The sequence below is a fragment of the Prosopis cineraria genome, unplaced genomic scaffold (assembly GCF_029017545.1).
Source record: "Prosopis cineraria cultivar Desert tree isolate PC_DT_omini unplaced genomic scaffold, ASM2901754v1 PC8, whole genome shotgun sequence".
Lineage (NCBI taxonomy): Eukaryota > Viridiplantae > Streptophyta > Magnoliopsida > Fabales > Fabaceae > Prosopis > Prosopis cineraria.
The window spans coordinates 9,411,948-9,432,401 of NW_026555339.1; the positions used below are offsets into that span (position 1 = coordinate 9,411,948).

At 33.5% G+C, this 20,454-nt stretch overlaps 2 protein-coding genes across 3 annotated transcripts; both read right to left on the bottom strand.

Annotated features, from left to right (window-relative positions):
* Window positions 1–2,156: 2,156 nt before the first annotated feature.
* Window positions 2,157–5,828, bottom strand: LOC129317259 (probable leucine-rich repeat receptor-like protein kinase At1g35710). Its single transcript, XM_054961624.1, is given in 5 exon segments — window positions 2,157–2,634; window positions 2,733–3,749; window positions 3,752–4,277; window positions 4,452–5,643; window positions 5,713–5,828. Coding segments are annotated over 5 exon segments (3,201 nt in total). The 3' UTR covers window positions 2,157–2,284.
* A 7,272-nt stretch (window positions 5,829–13,100) lies between these two features.
* Window positions 13,101–19,252, bottom strand: LOC129317738 (pentatricopeptide repeat-containing protein At5g64320, mitochondrial-like). 2 transcript variants are annotated; one of them, XM_054962104.1, is made up of 2 exons: window positions 18,893–19,252; window positions 13,101–16,152 (listed from the first exon to the last, which is right to left on the bottom strand). In XM_054962104.1, the coding sequence occupies exon 2, from the start codon at window positions 15,766–15,768 to the stop codon at window positions 13,606–13,608; it is 2,163 nt and encodes a 720-aa protein (XP_054818079.1). In that variant the 5' UTR covers window positions 15,769–16,152; window positions 18,893–19,252; the 3' UTR covers window positions 13,101–13,605. The 2 variants fall into 2 exon arrangements, with proteins under 2 accessions (XP_054818079.1, XP_054818078.1); XM_054962103.1 differs by having other exon boundaries at window positions 13,101–16,156.
* Between the last annotated feature and the right edge of the window lie 1,202 nt (window positions 19,253–20,454).

The window sequence follows — 20,454 nt, forward strand, 5'->3', positions numbered from 1 at the left end:
CAAAACATCTTTTAAAAGTAATTGTTGATATAAAATATAAGACACATTATAATAATTAAACTATTTTTTTAATTTTACTCTTTCTTGATTAGTGTAAAAGTATTTAACGTAATTATATTATTATTAATTAAGGGTAAAAATAAAAGTATATTTTATTAATGACCTTTTCTTAATATATATACTAAACTGAAAAAAGGGAAAAGTGGAACCGATACCAACATATGGTAACCCATACAAAACACATAACAAGACAGTTAATTCTTCTGTGTCATTAAGAATCATGAACCGACAGAAACTCTTGCATGGCTCAGCTCAGCTTAGGATAAAGAGACAAAAATTTGCACATTTCTGTTCAGCTTATCATCCTATCATGAGGGAGCATGCCAGCGATCAATACTTTGAAGTTTGAATAAAGATCAGTAATCGCGAGGAAAGAATTACTCTTCTCAGTTCTCAGCCACCAATTCAGAAAAACAGATAACCAGTGGTCCAAAGAGTAAAACAGGAGTGCTTAACTAACCAGTTACTATATATTCAACAACTGATCAATAATGACATCAGGTCAAACTTGTCAATCAATTCAGAAATAAGAAACCACAACATCTGAGACCGGTGATATGGAAGACGAAACAAGTAGCAGAAAAAGAAGCAAAATTAATAATGAGGAGAATGATTAGATATCTGGGTATATCCAGGAAGCAGGGAAGGGGGGATCAATAATAAACAAAAGTGAGAAGAATATTGTCTTTGGAATTATGCCTTTTGGACAAAGAAAGCAGAGGAGAGAATTGAGAATTTGAGATGAAGAATGCTGTTGAAAATTGAGTCTCCAAACCTTTAAAATTCCCTGAAGATCAAAGCTATGTCTTAGTAAAATTTGTGTTTCTCTACAATGAAACACATTCTCATTCGGTGAGCATGACCTGTATAGAATTTTTTTTATATGTATCTTCTTGTACTTGGACTATGAAATTTTCACCTTTGGACTCATATATTGGGTCTTCTTACATGTATTAAACTTAGAATTAATGTTAGAATTGGTCTACTAACTTCTAATCATATTTGCTTATCTATTTTCACACACATAATCATCCATTTAATTATATTTTTGTTAATAATTCAAAGAGATGACTTTCAATTACATTAAAAACACCAATAAATTCAGTAAAATATTGGAATTCATCATTTTTCATGAAGTTTATAGATATGGTTTAAAATTCAAAAAAATATTAATTGATTTTATTGGTTTTTTCAGTTTTATAAAAAAAAAACGTTTTATAGAATAGCACGAATGCAGAGTACCGTATAAAATTAATATTGACTTGGATTTACAAATGATTAATCGTGTGACTCTTCTTAAAAAATTGGGTAATAACTGTAGTGAATTTCTTTCGTTGAAAGAAGTTTGATAATGAACCATATTGTTCATGATTTATGAACAATTGTTCATATATATATAGTGTATAGAAAAGCCCAGATAATTCGAATAAATTGGCCTATTGGTCGAAAAAATTCACGTTAATATATAAAAGGCTTATCATTGATGTACAAGAGATTTATCATTGATATAAAATGGTATAATATTAAAAATAATAATAAATCAATCATAATATAAAATATAATAAATTTTGAGTTGTTTTTTGGTTTGATTTCATAACATAAGCTATATCTGCTAATGCCCCACAATTTATTAGCCAAAAGGATAATAATAATAAATAGATTGCCTCCTTTTTCAAAATAATTTTCTATTCCTCTAATGTTATGAAAAGCTAAACAGACATCAACGACCTTATTCATGAACTTTTAGGGGAAAAGGGAATATTGAATTTTTTTTAATTTACATCACATGAAATAAATTTAAGGTTATCTAATTTTTTTCACTAAAGACAAAATGTGTAATAACTTGTTATGCTCTCATACATTCTATGAAGTTTGAAAATAGATGTGATTCACATTATCCACGTCGTTGCTTGTAAATACAGTTTTAGTAGGCCTAACAATTTCATTTTAACTTGTTTTGCTTTCTTGTTATAAGAATAAAAACTCAGTTATTAAATTCGTTGATGTTAAGATAGAGTACACAAATTATACTCAATCCACATTCTTATTGATACACTTTTCTTAAAAGGATACCTAAAGTGGATAAGTATGTACGAGCAACCTACTTTATATTCTTGATCAACAACACTTGCAGAACACAAATAACAAAGAGGAGTTCAAATTATAGATGAACACAAATGCAACGACAAATACAAAGGACAAGCAAAGGAATTATCCAGGAAGGTTAATCTTTCATGAGTTGTCCTAGTGTGATGTCGTCAAACTGGCTTGCTAAATAAGGTTTAGGCCTTACAAGTTCCATATATACTTGTTCCATTGTTGGACGGCATTGTGGATTTTCATTCAAGCAAGCAAGTGCTATTTTTGCCATCAACATTACTTCCTTGACAATTGAGTTTGAGGGTGGAGGAAGTCGTTGATCCAACACATCCTTAAATGGCAAATCATAGGATGGAATCTCTGTCAAAGAACAAATCAACTCTCCTGGATGTCTTCCCATTAGAATTTCTAAAGTAAGAACACCAAAACTATAAACATCGCATTTCTCATTTGCTTGCATGGTAAAAGCTATCTCTACATCAAGCATGATATATTATGAGAATAGTTGCATTTATATTACATTTCATATAATAATAACAATGGTTTTTAATTACAAAGAAAGGAGACCTCACCTGGAGCGGTATAGCCATAGGTGCCAACAAATGAGGTTGTGTTATTTGAGTCAAGCTTTAGAAACTTGGCTACTCCAAAATCAGTTATATGAGCTTCTTGATATTCTGAATCTAACAAAATATTTTTGCTTGATATGTCACGATGAATTATAGGACATGAGAGACCATGGTGCATGTGGAATAATGCATCAACCACGCCTCTAATAACAATTACCCTCTTATCCCAATCAAGTGTAGATGCTTGTATCTCATTTGTTAAAATATGATCCAAGCTACCACTGTCAAGGAACTCGTAAACAAGAAATGATATACGTGGTTTTGAAAAGAATGCAAGTAACTTCACTACATTGCGATGTTTGATCTCTGTCAATGCTTTAATTTCACTTGAAAATGCTTTAAGATTAGAGAAATGTGCGTTACAATTTGGATGAAGCTTCTTCACAGCAAAAAATTGACCGTCAAGTATTTCAGCTTTATATACACTTCCTTGTGCTCCAACTCTAATGAGATATTTGTCTTCAAAATCCTCCGTAGCCTCAACAACTTTTTCACGCAAAAGTTCTCCATCAAAACCCAAAATAGAGAAAAGATTGAGAGTTATTGCTTCTCCATCATGACCTTTTCTTTTCTTTGATTTTTGAATCAGAATATAGGAAATTTCACCCACCACCAGAATTATGGTCACGAAACAAACGAGCAATGACACTAATAGCTTTGCTGTTTTGTTTATATGACCTTGTGGGTCATTGTTATATTTGTTACAAAGCTCCAAGCCAGTGACATTACCACATAAACCTGTGTTGGACGGAAAGGTGCCAGAGAGATTATTATGTGAAATGTTAAAATTTCTAACATCTTTAATGTTCCAAGTGTTTTCGGTATTGCTCCACACACACATATTCTCACTAAGGTCAAGATATCCCAGAGCTTGTAACTGACCAAACTCAATAGGAATGCTTGCCTCAAATTTATTTTTGCTCAAGTTCAAGAGAAATAACTTGGAAAGTCCCTTGAGTTCTTTGGGATTGAGCTGGTAAAATTGTTTGCTGCCAATTCCAATTTTTTAAGTTGATTCAATGATCCTATTTCTTTTGGAATCTGATCGAAAAGTTGATTGTTGCTCAAAGAAAGTCTAGTCAATTTGACCATTTTTCCCAATTCTTTTGGAATTTCACCTGTCAAGTGATTTGAAGAGAGATTGAGTTTCCCGAGATTAGTTGCCTCTCCCAATTTTGGTGGTATATGACCAGAAAGATTGTTGTTGGAAATCTTAAGTGTTGCAAGGTTTTGACACTTTCCCCATAATGATGAAATGTGACCATACAATTTATTGCCACTCAAATCAATGTATTTCAAATTTGGAAGCACACCAAAATCACTTATGTTCCCAACCAATTGGTTATTATCAAGAAAGAGTCTGATGAGGCTAGAGCAATTTTTCAAGGTTTTTGGAATTGGATCGGTGAATTTGTTTGCAGAAGCAGCAATATATTCAAGTGATCCTCCAAGACAAAACTTTTTTGGTAAATGGCCAGTTAAGTCATTCTAACTAAGTTGTAAGCTATTCAAGTTTGAAATGTTATTAATCTCTTTTGGAATGCTCCCATTGAATTTGTTCCATGTCAATCCTAGGAACATGAGTTGTTTCAAGTTTCCTATTGTAGCTGGGATTTGTCCAGAAAGAGAGTTATTATCAAGGGAGAGGTCTTCTAAATTGACCAAGTTTCCTATAGAAGATGGAATTGATCCCCAAAGTTTGTTGTACCCCAATTGCAATGCAATGAGTTTTGTGAGGTTTCCAAAGAAGGATAGTATTGGGCCATATAATCTATTTTGAGATAGATCAAGAATTTGTAGTTCAGTCAAGTTTCCTATGTTAGATGGAATAAGCATAGAAAGAGCATTATTCCTAAGGTAGAGGTTTTGTAAACTGACCAAGTCTCCTAGAGTGGATGGGATTGATCCTGAAAGTTTGTTGACCTCCAAGCTTAACAAAGTGAGATTTGTGAAGTTTCCAATGAAGTGTAGTATTGGCCCAGACAAATTGTTTACTGACAAATCCAATTTAATGAGAGAATAGAGCTTCTCGAATTCACAAGGAATAGGCCCAGAAAGATAAGAGTTATCCCCAAGGTAGAGGTTTTGTAAACTGATCAAGTCTCCAAGAGAGGATGGGATAGATCCCACAAGTCTATTGGCCGATAAGTCTAACAAAGTGAGATTTGTGAAGTTTCTAATGAAGTATGGTATTGGCCCATATAAATTGTTTACTGAAAAATCTAATTCAATGAGAGAATAGAGATTCTCAAATTCACAAGGAATAGGTCCAGAAAGATCAGAGTTATTCCTAAGGTAGAGGTTTTGTAAATTGACCATGTCTCCTAGAGAGGATAGGATTGATCCCGTAAGTCTATTGGTTGACAAGTCTAACAAAGCGAGATTTGTGAAGTTTCCAATGAAGTGTGGTATTGGCCCATACAAATTATTTGTTGACAACACCAATGTGGTGAGAGAATAGAGATTCCCAATTTCAGGAGGAATGGGACCAGACAAATGATTTGAGTAAAAGGATAGTATTTCCAGATTCCTTAAGTTCCCAATTTCTTTGGGAATAAGCCCATTGAGATTATTCTCACCAATTCCAAGCATATTTAGAGTAGTTAACACCCCTATTTCTGGAGGGATGAAACCATTCAAGAAATTATGATCTATATACAGTGTATGAATACTAGACAAGTTACCAATTTGGCTGGGAATACTTCCATAAAACTCATTGTCACTGATGTCAAAAACCTGGAGTTTAGGGAAAGATGAGAAGTTGAGACTGTGAAGTATACCTTGTATTCCCATACCTGTGAGATTTATGGTGGAGATGGACATGGATTCATCACAAGTAATTCCTTTCCAGTAACTACAAGGATCAGTGCCATTCCATGAGGACAAGATGATTTGGCTTGGATTTACGAGACTGGTTTTTCACTTTAAGAGAGCATTTGCTTCCTCAATAGCAACAAGAGATGAAGAGAACATCACATAGATGCAAAACAAGATTACTAATGGAAGAGTGAAAGGGGCCTTTTGGGAGTTAGACGCCATGATTCCAAGATGGAGAATGAGTGAATGAGTACAAATTGAGCATAGGAGGTGTTTTTAAATAATAACAAAATATACGGATTAACTATTTTTTTTTGAAAATTATATATAGATTTCACATAAGAGAATTAATTGTCAAGACCTCTCATAAAATTTACAAAATATTCCAAAGTTTCAAATTTTTGCATTCACAACTTGTCAAAGAGTATTTACATATGAACAAGTGACATTTACAATTTTGCAAAACACATTTACAACTTGCTATTAAATTTACAAAATGTACAAATTAACAATATTCTCATTGGTCAGCCAGCCATGGCAAGTTGGCAACTAGCAGTCCACATGTCATTAGGTACAGAAATTCCGAGGTTGACTGATGAGTTTGATTCAGTATTGTCTTCAACATTTCCTACAGGTGGCTGCAAGGAAAAATCAGACAAGGAAAAATCACTCTTTTTTTCATATTCAACACCTAAATCCTAACTTGTTCATCCACAAAGAAAAATCACACCCAATTTGTCAATAGTGGTGGCTGCTAGTGTTTAATGATAGTGCCTCTGATAATGGTTGGTCATAGCTAAATATAATTTATGATGGTCAAATGTAGTGTGCATTGAGAATAAAAAAAAAAAAAAGAAAACGAAAATAGTTTTGAAAACATTTAAATCCAACCTAAATGATTTTTGTTTCAAAAAACAACAAATAATTCTTGGAAACATAAATCCAACAGACTTTTTGTTTTTAATAGAAACATCTCCAGCATCAATCAAATCATGATCATGCATGTGTGATGGATGGACTTAATGAGAACTAGGACTATGAGAAAGGGAGTATTGAGCCAGCTTCTTATTTGAATATGCCTAAGAGATGTGGAATAAGTGAAATTAAGAAGATGTTATGATAAATAGAGATGGAATAAGGATTTTCAAGCCAATCTTCTCATTGATGGCAATCTTCTTCCCCCCAGTAATGAATGTAAGTGGGGCATGGAGCGACTTCAAAGTACTCTTTATAGATGTAAAAATTTTTACTTATAAAAAAGGTTGAAATCAATTTTAGTGCCCCCACATTTAAATAAACTTTTAGTTTTGGCCCCACACCACGTGATGACTTCTGATATCCTCTCATTCTCAAGTCCCACTCTTGGAAATTTCTTCATGCTATTAAATATCCTTCTTGTTCTGTAATTTTTTCCTTGTCTCTTTCTTGTTTACTGCATAGTGTTGTGCGGCTCTTTAAGTAATTATTGTGAGATTTTTCAATAGCTGTATTGTGTTGTTCACATAATAACACATCATAATGATTTTTATCACCTTCTTCACCATATAAATGCTCGTATTGGTCCTATCAATAGTCGCTTCGGATTTGAAGACAAGTGTTTATCCTCACTGATTGGGGGTTTATATTAGCTTGTCTTTAACCATGAAAGCATGCATGTCTCGCTTCAATACTTACTCCTTCCGTTTTCTATATATATATATATATATATAAATAACTGTATCACATATTTAAAAAATTAGTTAATTATAATAATTGGATCTGAAAAAAAAAAAACTGAACTAAAATACCTCATGGAGAATAAGCCACTACTGCTAGTAGTTAAAGCACAACACAAAGGAGAGATTTGAGATTTCAATGGCATAGACAGAGATTATTAGCTGCATATATATAGGAAGGAGGTTGGGGGGGAGAGATAGGCATAGACAATCACTTGAATTCTTGGTGGGTAACCACATACTCTTGAAGGTTACACTAGTAACCAAAATCAAGAAGTCAATTGGAGTTAAAAAATTGAATCCTAAATTCATTGGTCCATACAAGATTTTGGAGAAGATCGGGTTGATCGCCTATTGAATTGCCTTACTGCCACAATTGTCAGGTGTTCACAATGTGTTTCATGTGTTGCAACTCAAAAAGTATCATTTAATTAAAATAAGGCTATATTAATTGTTTCTAATGAATGAAAATTATGAGTTAATGAGGAATAATTTAGAAAAATTGTGAAAAATGCTTATTGAGATATGTAATTTTGTTTATTAAAAAAAACAGTAAGTAGTAATTTCTTTTATATATAAAAATGGAGGAACTATTTGACTAGCAAATAACTCATTCGCAAATTGTAAATAATACAATTTATTTATTAAACACTACTAGCTCGAGTCCTTATGGTAAAGCACTTTCAACTACTTTACTGAAATCAAAAAGAGATATTAAATTTATTAACATTGTTTGAAAATAAAATAAACTTTTAATTTTACCCAATTTAAATAAAAAAATTTTAAATTTGTATTATATTGTCTTTCATAATTAATGAGTTTAAATAGAAGTAATATTAGAAAAACGTAATTAAGGATCAAAAACATATTCCCTCCCTTAAAAAATATAAGATATTTTTAACCGAATCTCACCCCCCAATCAAGTGGTTACTTACTTTCAAACTAACCATATCTTTTCATATTTACTCATATTAAATACCCTACAATAAATATAAAGTCATTATCAATAAGGGTACTTTTGAAAAAAAACAATGATTATACATTAAAAGACTAAAAATGTCTTATATTTTTGAACATCCAACTTATCAAAAAATGCCTTACATTTTTTAATAGAGAGAGAATTTCTAGAAGGTAGCTGGAGGAGTATGTAATGTACTAAAATTGTTTATTTGACAACCATATCTTTCAAAATGATTAGTTAATATTAGGGTATTTTAATTATATACAGCCACACTTTTCTATAATCTAGATTATTTCATATTTTCTTTATTTGAATGCAAAATTTTAAAGTGATAATAGTTTTGAAATAGAAGAAATGTGTGTTGGAAGAAAGCCTAAAGAGTATATTTGCTTTGGAACTTTTTTCTCCAAAAGCACTAAGTATTCTGAAATTTTGTTTGGAACTTGATTGCCAGGGAGCTTAAAGAAAAGAGGCTTTTTGGATGAAAGAATTACTCATCTCAGTTCTCAGCTACCAATTCAGAAAATCCGATAACCATTGGTCTAAAGAGTAAAACAGGAGTGCTCAACTAACCAGTTACTATACATTCCAGAACTGACCATAATGACATCAGGTCAAACTTGCCGATCAATTCAAAAATAAGAAACCACAACATCTGAGACCAGTGATGGAAGACGAAAACAAATAGCAGGGGAAAAAAACACTTAAAGATGAAATTGGTCTGCCCAGTCCTAATTTAGATGAAATTGGTCAATAGTATGATGATGTGTCATTTAAACAGTCAACCAATTGTTTGGTAACTCTTGCATTGGCTTAATCAACTAGTATCTTTCTTCACTTAATGATATTGAGCGTTCCTAAAGAAAAATTTTGTAACTATTTTTGTTCCTTTGCCTCTCAACTTAAACATCATAATGGCCCAGTAAATGACAAATTTCAATTATGACTTGCAGTATCAAGCATACAAAAATCAGTAAGATAACTATCATATCTCTAATATACCCCTTCAAAATTATAAGGGACTTACATTTGAATTACACTTCTAATAAATTAATTAATTGCCTTTAAAATTACACACTTTTTTTATATTTATCTTTATTTAATAAGATATATTAATTAAAAAATATTATCAATTATAGCTTTTGATTAAGGGTATTTTTGAAAAAAGGTCATTAGTTGTACTTTAAAAGACTTAAAATGTTTTATATTTTTTAAGATAGGGAGTGCTTCCAATCAAAGGGATTAGATTTTGACAATATCATATTATAAATTACACTCCCTCTAGTCCAAAATATAAGTATCTTTTAACAGTAAGCATGCCAATAAAAGCCATGTTCCCATGAAATTATATATTATTTCCTTTTTTATCCTTAATTTCAAATTTATGATGAGTTAGGATAATGTCATAAGTTCATAAACATTAGAATATCAATAAATACAAAGAATAAGATGAGGAATTTTTTTTATAAATATTAAATTGTTTATATTTTGAATCAAGATTAATTAAAAAAATGCTTATAATTTGAATAGGAAGAAATTGTGAAGTAGGCAAGTTCATTAGTTCAAGAGCTGGAGCGGCAATAACACCACACGATGACCTGACTATCAGCGGACAATTTTGCTCACCCCAGCAGGCACCCAAGCCTGATTAATTTTATTTCATACCTAACAAAAAAGAACAGCAAGAGTCGCCACAATTATACATGAAATTAAGTTTTGCATTAGTTCAATTGAAAACAAAGAGGAGCATTGTACCCAATTAAAAAGAGAGAGAGGGAGGGAGGGAGAGAAGCGTCAATGTCCATGAAAACATGGTGCAGAATGCCTATGAAGAAATATTCATGATTTTCCCCGTGTGAGCTGATGAGATAATTGCCTTCAACTAGGTAAAAAAGGTACCAAAAGATTTTCTGAATTGAGGGGGGGGGGGACCCACCATGAATATAACAATTGTTTACGTAGGTTGAGTCTTAAGTCCAACCAAAAGTATACTTGCCTTTAAAATATCTGTAACCTCCTTCCCTGATTAAAAGGTCCAATATAACGATTTTGAAGAGCCTACTGATGAGAAATGTAGTTAAGGTTATTTTATACACTCAATCGCCTAATCCAAAACATTTAAGCATTCCATGAGGATCGATTCTATCAAATGTTGGTCTTGCAGATGTGCTGATCAAGAAAAGAAGGTTCCCTTGATTCAAGCTGCTTCATCATTTTGGACGAACCTTCTACTAGATTATCTGCTAGGATGGTAAAATCAGAACTGTTAGATGAGGACTGCAAACATGACAGGAAGCTATAACTAGTCCTGTTGGATCATTAGATAAGAATTCAAATGTTGAGTCCGTCAAGTCTTCAAAAGGTAGCAATCTGAAGTTTCTTAATCCTGAATTCATTAAATCAGAACCATGTCATGCGAATAATCAGGGAAGACCCAAAATAACACATAATATATCAGATCAAATGGGTGGAAAGTTACTACAGGGATAAGATAATTTTTGCATTGACAGCTTCTCTTCCTGTGAAAACCACATGTTCAGCAGAGTTGAGCACCGGTGAAGATTGTTCAGGTGACAAGCAGGTTCCTTCAGAAACAGTTGCCATAGCTATGGTTGATAATGCAGAATCAAGGGGTCCTTGCTTGAAGGACTCTGCAAGAAGTAATGAGGAAAATATGGATGATGCTAAGGGATGCAGGTTGAAACTCACAAATGACCTTCCATAAGATCCACGAGGCAGGGTTGAAGATGGTGCAAGTGACCATGACAAGATTAAACTTATCGCTGATATGCTAGAGGATGATTCTTATGGTTATAATTATGAATTAGATGGCACTCATTCTTTAATTGTCGCCATGGATAAAGAGAAATATGGTGTAAGTAATGATGACCAGATAAAACCTGATATGATATGCAAGTGGATGATTCTTAAGGTTAAGATTGTGAATTAAATGGAACTCGGTATTTAACGATTGTCATGGATATAGAGCAATACGGCAAAGAGGATGATAAACATGAAGATGGTGAGGTTCAAGAACTATTAAAACGGTCACAGGACTCCATGAGTGAGGCAAGAGGAGTGGAATGTGTTGTTTCTGCCTTTCTAGTCATTGTGATGACAAACAGATTGAGAAAAAAGTTGAGTGTTGATTGTCCAAAATTATCTCATGTTGAAGAAAATGAAAACAGAACTATTACTCACAGTGAAATGAATTGCAGCAACAATGGTATAGGCATTGAACTAATCAATTGGTCTAACAATGTTGCTGACAAAACTGTGTGCCCCGCAGAGTAATTGTTAGATCTTTTTGAGAGGAAGAAAGTCCTTAATGCAACAGAGAATGAATTATTATCTGACCAAGGCAATGAAAACCAGGAAGTTGATGATGACGTGCTAAGGAGGTTGTTAAGAACCTGAATGTGGTTATAAAAACTGACGCAGATTTGCCAAAGATGGAAGGTCTCCTGGAAAATCTAAATAAAAATAGCTATGACAGTGGTTCTTTGATTGGATTCTGTCATGGACAATTCTTTCAAACAGGGGAAATGTAATTAGGATTATTTTGTTTTGGAAAACTCTTCATTTCAAGATGATTATGGTTCCTTTGCTCTTATTTAAATTAAGTCATTCAGGTAATCTCTTATTTAGATTGAAATTAGATAAAAATCATTATCATTATTTTATTATTTGTATTTAGGGATATACAAATAGTCCTAGTGCTATTTTATATCAAACTTTATAATTATTATTGAATACTCATTGAGTATTTGCCATCGCATCTCCCAGATTCTCTTTTCTTCCTTTGTCTTTCTATTTCTCCCTTCCCCATCTTTCCCTTTGTCCTACCTAGTACCACTCCCTTTATTAATTTCTAACATTAACGATGGTTTCAAGAGCACACTTTGATCATCCCTCAAATTGTTTTGCACATTGGAGAAATAAAGGGCGGGCATTTAATAGGTAGGAAAATACATAATAAACCTGTCACCACCCATTTGGTTGAGATCAATGCATAAAAAAGTGATTTCAAAACATTATAAATTTATAATACAAAATGTGCGATTTTTTTTTTTGGGCCATAATAAAATGTTGAGATTTGGGAAACAGTTATATCCATGCATGTGGACAATTACTACATTAACAGCAGTTATACAATTATATCGGAGTAGCGGTGAGAGAGGGAGTGTGTTAAACTCTTAATATGACAATCCAAGCTAGTTTGTTTGGTTAAATCAATAAACTATTAAATTATTATTTTGACCAATTGAATAAAATATCTTATTTATAACTAGTTTGATCACAATTTTAATCATTAATCCTTAAACCAGTATCTTAATTGGTTCAATGTTCAGTTTTCACTTTTCATTATCTTGGTTAAACTAGACATCATGCCATACATTTGGGGCCGGGAGGGGGGGGAATCTTATGTCATGTCTGGTTAAACCAGAGATCAACTTCAACTCTAACTTAATACATCAACGAGCGACCAAGCACTTCAGTAAGAATACGTTTTAGAGAAGAAATCATAAACCAAACCCCAATTGTGCAAAGATGCGTGAGAAACTGAAGGGGAGCTCTGTTGTGTCATCAGTCATGAGAGTTTCAGAGATTGTGCAAGAGTCTGCCATGCCCAGGGTTGATAAATGAATGCATGAGGCAAAATCAAAGAAAAATTTCAAACCTTTCAAGCTTTAAGTCACCTTTAAGGAGAAATTAAATGTTATTGTGAAGGTTTGAAAGGAAAAAAAAAAACAAGTATGTTTACATGAAGTAAGCAATAACAAAATAGCAGTAAAAAGAGGCTTACAGAGGGAAAATAATAACATTATTAACGATATGTACACATCTGCAAACTCATTCGCCAGCAAAGAAATAAATTTTACAAAGTTCCAGATTGTTAAAGGAACTAATTACCTTGAATTTGTAAGGTTATTTTACATAAAATACAATTTGGAGGCTGAAGCCTACAGCAAGAATTGCAAAACACTAAGGCTTTCATTTAAAACCAGCCAGCAAACTTCTTCTCCAATAATCCATGTGCAGAAATCAATGCTTATGTTTCAGCCACCAAAAAATTTCATGAGAAGACACAAACCAGTAATCTGTCAACAAGCAATAAAAAATTCTAATAATAATGCACAGTAATAAACTACACAGTCGGGATCACCAAGAATAATAAGTAGAACCAAATTTATCAGCCACAGCTAGTCAGCTAAAATCCAGCGTACCCACGGACAACTCAGATGAGATCAAGTGGAAATGCATGTAGAGCAGTATATGAGACATTGTCTTCAAAGAGGTAAAAGCTTGGAAATTTACCATATTAAAAGAAGGCTTTACTCCCCCTGTTACTTTCTTTTACAAAACTGTTTACCAATATGTTCCAAGTGACCTCATTAGGTATAAACCCATTCTCCACACCTTTATACAAAAGTAAACATGCGTCATTAGACAAACCCTCCTTGCAGTGCCTACCTATCAATGTGTTATATGTAATAGCATCAGGATGAATTCCTTCATCCTGTAATCTGTCAAAAAGGTTTAGAGCCTCCTGAACACGACCAATTCTGCAAAGACCGTTGATGAGGGTGTTATATGTGACTATATCTGGTGTCAATCCACGATGAATGATATCCCGAAGAAATAGAAGGGCATCATTTACTTTTCCAGTTCTACATAAGGCATTGATCAAAATATTGCAGGAGATGATGCTAGGAAAAATCCCTTTACCAAGCATCTCCTCAAACAATTTCCATCCTTTTTCAATAGCCCCCACTTTGCAGAAAGCTTTGATAAGGCCATTGTAGGTAATATTGTCCAAAGGGCATCCTCTAAATAGCATTTCGTCAACAAGAATGAGCCCTTGCTGAATTGAATCTTTCCCAAGAAATGCATGAATCAATATGTTATATGTTACAGTGTTAGCAATGATCCCCTCCAAGAACATGTCACGATACAACTGCAAGGCTTCTTCCAGCTTATTATCTTCACACAGACCATATATTACAGAATTAAATGTATATATGTCAGGTTTACATCCTTTGCTGGACATCTCAGCAAACACTCGTAAAGCTTCTTGCACCTTCCCATGTTTAAACAAAGCAGAAATCAGGCAATTGTGTCCCACCGTGTTTAAACTGAGACCCTTAACTGACATTTCATTTACAACTTTAATGGCTTCCTCTAATCGGCCTTCGTTGCAGAAAGCATTGATTAATATAGTGTATGTAATAACATTAGGTTCAATGCCTACTGATCGCATATCATAAAAGCATTTACAAGCTGAGAATAAATTCCCATTCTTGCAATGTCCACGGATCAATATATTAAATGTGAAGACATCAGGTGCATGGCCTGCCATTAACATGTTATTGTACAGCAAGTCCATGGCTTCATCAAAACGTCCGTTTGAGACATATCCATTAATTAATGTATTATAGATCACATTATTTGGGTTAGGAATTTTGCTAAGCAAGGCCCTTGCTTCCTCAACCTGACCAATCATACACCAACCATGAATTAGAACACCATAAGTTATTGCATCAGCAGTAAAACCTCGAAAAAGCATTCGATTCAGCAATTTTTCTGCCTCATTAATCCTTTTGGCCCTGCAGAGACCATGGATAACATCATTGATGGTTTGAACGTCTGGCGCACAGCCCATCAAGAGCATCTCCCCTAAAAGTTGCATAGCCTCGTTAACCCTATTAGTTTTGGAAAGTGCATGTATCAAGGTCTGGTATATCACTGAATTTGGAACACAGCCATGCTTTGCCATGTCTCTTAGAAGTGAGCAAGCTAAATCCACCTCATTAATCATGCAAAATGCTTTCATCACCACTCCAAACGTGCTGACGGTAGGAGAAATTCCTCTACTTAACATGTCATAGAAAACATTCGGTGCAACTCTGGGGCAATTTCCAGAAACTAGTATATCTAATACAACATTGTATGTCCTAAAAGTAGGCTCACATGAATAAACACTCTTCATGTCCAACAAAAGCTTTGTAGCTTGCCCAGGCAACCCAGCTATTCCATAGTAATTCATGATCAAAAGAAAAAGTGATTCTTTAAAGACAATTCTTTCTTCGTTCATCTGCAATAACAACCTGTCTATGGTTTTAAACTCCCCAGCTGCACCAAGCTTGTCAAATAAAATGTAGTATACATCAAAGGAATGACAATAACCACTCTGAGAACCAGCCCATTCGAATATCTCCATTGACGTGGGTATGTCAAGTGGGAGCTCCAGCAATTTACAGAGTTGAACTGGACTAATTCGGTTAAGAGACCTTCGGAGCTGTTTAAGATCAAAAGGTTTAAGCAATCTCTCCCATTCTGTCTCATTGTCAGACCCATTATCATTCAAGACTTTGTTACTCCCATGTGTATTGACTGCAGTTGAGCAAATTGCAAAAGAATGGATTCTGAACAAAACCTGCATACTCTTACAGAAATGGGCATTGACTCTTAATCTTTTCAACATCAATTTTCGACAAAGGGACTATAAATTAAATCAAGACCTAACGAAAAGAGGGAAACCACGTTGTGTTGAATGGGGCTAGATAATTGCAGAATTTGCTAATTCACACCTCAAATCACGATCTGAATCACAATGGGACCTGTTATGGCACTCTAAAATTAGCAAATGTAGAGCATCATAAAAATGGTGAAAAGAGAACGTCCCCCACTTGAAGGTGAAATTTTGGAGTTGATTTGACATAATAGAGACGGTTTGGTGTCTCAATCATTTGAGTGGCTTCTTAGCTTTTCAAAACTTCCAATAGGAACTGGAGACACTGCCTCTCTTGAATGGTTCACTGTTTATATGGATTCCCAGAAGAATGAAGAGCACGATGAAGAAGAGAACCTAGCTGGAAAATCAAAGGTTAAAATATACCTTTAATCCTTTAATTTTACACAATGTTTCATTTTAATCCTTCAATTTTATAAAGTGTCTTTTCAGTCTTTTAACCTTAATACCGACAGTTTCAACATAAAAAAAAAAATTACATAGATTTTTTAAATATTGACAAAATATTATCAAATGTTAACACATTATGATGAAACTAATGGTATTAGAGTTAGATGATTGAAAAGATACTTTTATAAAATTAACTAGTTGCAACAGTCAGTTATCCACATGATCACTAGTTGCAATCAGTCTAAGCAAAAACAATAAACCACAAAAAGATAAGAATCAGTCCTGCACAAGGTTATCAAAATATTCCATCCAGCACACCAGTTAACACGTACTAAAAATGTCACACCCCGAAAAATAAGGTGTGACTGGCATGAGATAAGCATATAAAACTCGTATCCCTTAAACCTTAATTCTAACAAACTTCAAATTTTACACCATGAACACATTAATAGAAGAAATAGGATTTTTTTCAAAATACTTTTCATGAAAACATAAGTTGAGAATTTGGATAAAAAATTTTGGCAAAACCTCTCATAAAATAAGACTTTCGAATTTTATAAAATAACAAAGGACAACAACTTTTCAAACAAAGGAGCTCCACTCCTTACCAACAAATATACAATCTTATAAGAAAGATGAGGAACCTACCTGTAGCCTACATGGAGCATCTAGGACCAAACCATGGAATTAATACAAAGCTAAAATTTATTTCAAATGAGTTTTGCCTAAAATAATTCTTCCACTCCATTTCAGCATTAAAACTCCTCAATGAACACCATGAGATATAGGTTCAATTACACTATTTGAGGCCAATAACATCTTTCTCTAGTGAATAATGTCCGAAATTAAAATTAAAGGAAATAAAAGAATGAAATATGAATGGGATAAGTATGAATTTAACTAAAATAGTAATTTAGAATAGCAGCAGTGCATAACTTAAATAATTTCATTTAAATACTTAATCCAAAAACATTATCATATGATGATAACACAACAATCAAATTCCACTTTCAAATTACCAGGTTTGTATCAAATAGTTACCAAATGCATCACTCATTGTAAAAATCCATTCATGAAAACCAACTTGTTTAATAGAATTAGTTTCAAAATAGTAATTTCAAAATATTCTTTAACAAAAATTTATCAGAATGAATAAAAGCATGGATATAAAGTGCACAAGAATAAGTAACCAACAAGCACGGCTTAAAGCCACAAAATAATCAAGCGTGGCTATAAGCTACAAAACTAGTGCAGGCATGAAACCCACGAATAACAAGCATGAGTGCAATGCTTACAAATACCAAGCTAGCTAGGATTTAATCATGGCGTGCCAAGAGCTAACGGAACTGCCATTAGCAACTAGTGTTCTAATTTAATCCCACCTTTTAAATCAAGCATAAAAAAAATATTTTTGTATATGATAGTTGATAATAGCATTAAAATCATAAATCATAAAGTAAGAATAAATTAAAATATACTATCATTTGTTGTCAAAGCATTAAAAGAATCATATACATGGAAGAGGTAGCATATGAATAAGCTTTGTCAATATTTTCTTTTTTTTAGAAAATAGAATTGTTAATAAATCATTGAGACGTTATTCACTTACTTGATATATTCTCAAATGCACAACATACTCCAACTTAGCAGCTTTCATGATTTGGAAGGACTTCTTAACTCCCTCCTCAATTCCCAAATACCCATAACAATGCCATTATCATTCTTCCATAATGTTTTTAACACTTTACAAAGATTTGCATAATTCAATTGGTGAAATCCGTCTATCTACTTACTTATCATTAGTCACCTTATAACTATGACGTTCAAGCATCAACTTAACAACTTTAAGTCATTTATAAAATAACTCTCAGTAATCCAATGAACACATTTACCATTAAATTTTCATGTCCATTGGAAAAAAAATAGCTATAGAAAAGATTATAATCTATAACATCAACCTGAATACCTGATGCATCACATAAGACATAACTTTAGATATCATCAAGGTTAATATATACACCGTACAATGCAATCCATCAATCTTGAAAAAATCTCATCATGCCCACCTATTTTATATGCTTAACGATTTATTTTAATAGCCCAACCTTTACCACTACAATATGTATATAAACAGTTTTCATAGCTTCCAAGAACGTTATCACTTCATGTATGTCCAATTTCATTACTTCCTTCACCAAGCACTTTATAGACATCCCAAAAGCTAATATAAGAACAACCCACTTGGTCCTGGAATTATCAACCAAATGCCCTTTCCAAAAATCCTCTAATTATATTTTCAATCTTTATTATAGAAAATAATTGCCTCCTATAATAATTTAGTCAATAACAATCAATTTACCACACTTATTTGCCACCAAGGACCAACATCCACTTTTTACACATTTTATCAAACAACTTGCATGCATTCAACAATTAAACCATAAAACAATCATCTTACTCTTTAAATCCTACCTTCCAAAAATTTTCAGTTGTTAATATTTAAATTTATCATGCTTCTCAAATTCAACACCTTTCCAAGAATTAATTTAAGCTCAATGAACACCAAATCCTCATCTCCACATCACTTACGGTAGCTAAACAAAAAAGAAAAAAGAAAAGAAAACCCATAGCCTCAACCATCAAACACACAGAACATCGGCAATGTGAAAGATTTGAAGCTCCTCACCTCAGATTACTCATGGCGGGACAGGGAAAGAGCTCACGATGCTGAACAGGGGAGGGGGAAATCTGTCACTGCAGCAACGAAGAAAGAAGAAGAAGAAGCCGACGGCGCTCAGCAACACTAGACTCCTCCGTGCACAACCTCACCGGCGATGGAAAGAGGAAGAGAATGGTACTGAAGGAGAAAACTGGATTTGGAGAGGTGATCCAACGCACCCATCCAGACGCACAAACGGAGAAGGAAAAGTAAAACTCCAGCACGCTCGTGGTCGCCGGCGATGGTCGGAAAGGAAGGCTGAGAAGGGAGATCGGGGAAGACGCAGAGGGGTTTATGGTTTGAAGCTCTCTCCCCTCACTCAATCTGTCTTTCCCGATTACTCACTGAACGTAGGAGGAAAAGAAAAATTAAGCTTCTCTTTAAAAAAAATAAAATCCAGAGGGCATTATGGTAATTTAAGCCAGATAAAAACGAAAATAAAATCCCTCTTTCAAGCGAGGGAGAATTTGAACCCCGCACCTTGGGATTGACATCACTAGTAATTACCACTGAACTGCCAATTAAACATAGGTAAACATGTTTTAAAATATAAAAATTTTAATTCGAATTCCTTATCAATTTTAATTTTAATTTACTTTTTAGGTTATTACCAAAAAAACCTAACTAGCAAGTTAACACTACAAACAAAACAGAAAGCAAAAGATTAAAATAAGAAGTCAGTCAATGTGATGCTCAGTGCTTAAATCAAGACTAATATTAGTATTAGCTCTCTCTCCATGTTACTGCACACTTGCACAGGCATTTAACCTCAAGAGGATGAGAAATTTACCCCCAACACATTTGCATTTTTCCCCCAAATTAGAGCACAGAACCTACAAAACATGCCTAAGATAACTTCAAATTTCCAACAACCATATTCAATGTGCCCAATTTAAGTATTGGAGCATCCACCAAGACAAGCTCTACTTAGTTTTGTTCAAAAGATTAAACTTGAAACAAGCGCCCAACAATATCCAGTTATCAATACTCCAAAACTAAAAATTCCCCAATCTCAACAGCTAATGATAAACTAGAAATGTCTAATTAATAATAGCATTCAACTCTTAAAGATAGATATCGTTAGCTAAAGTTATCAATGTAGCTTAGAACATGATAAACTATAATTTGCACTCTATGATCATGGATCAAGCATCAAGCAGCACAAGCATACCACAGTATCATACACTCACGGTAAAAGTTAGACTCAGTAGCCAATTCAAATTTCTAGAGCCTATTGAGAAAATTTTAAGCACATGAAAACAAACATCTCAGCAAAATAAGTCACCACAGGGAACAAAATTTCCACAAATGTGATTCCCTCATCCTCAAACAGCAAGCCATGGGCATAAAATTCTACAATTAACACACTACCATCAGAACACCAACACCTCAACAAAAGCCAACTCACATCAGAAACTTTTCACTGGCAATAGTATTTACATCCCAAAGCAAACTACCAAGAATCAGAAATTTCTCAATGAATATGGCAGAGCATCATGCCAGAAATTCCTCAGTCACAGTTTAGTCAA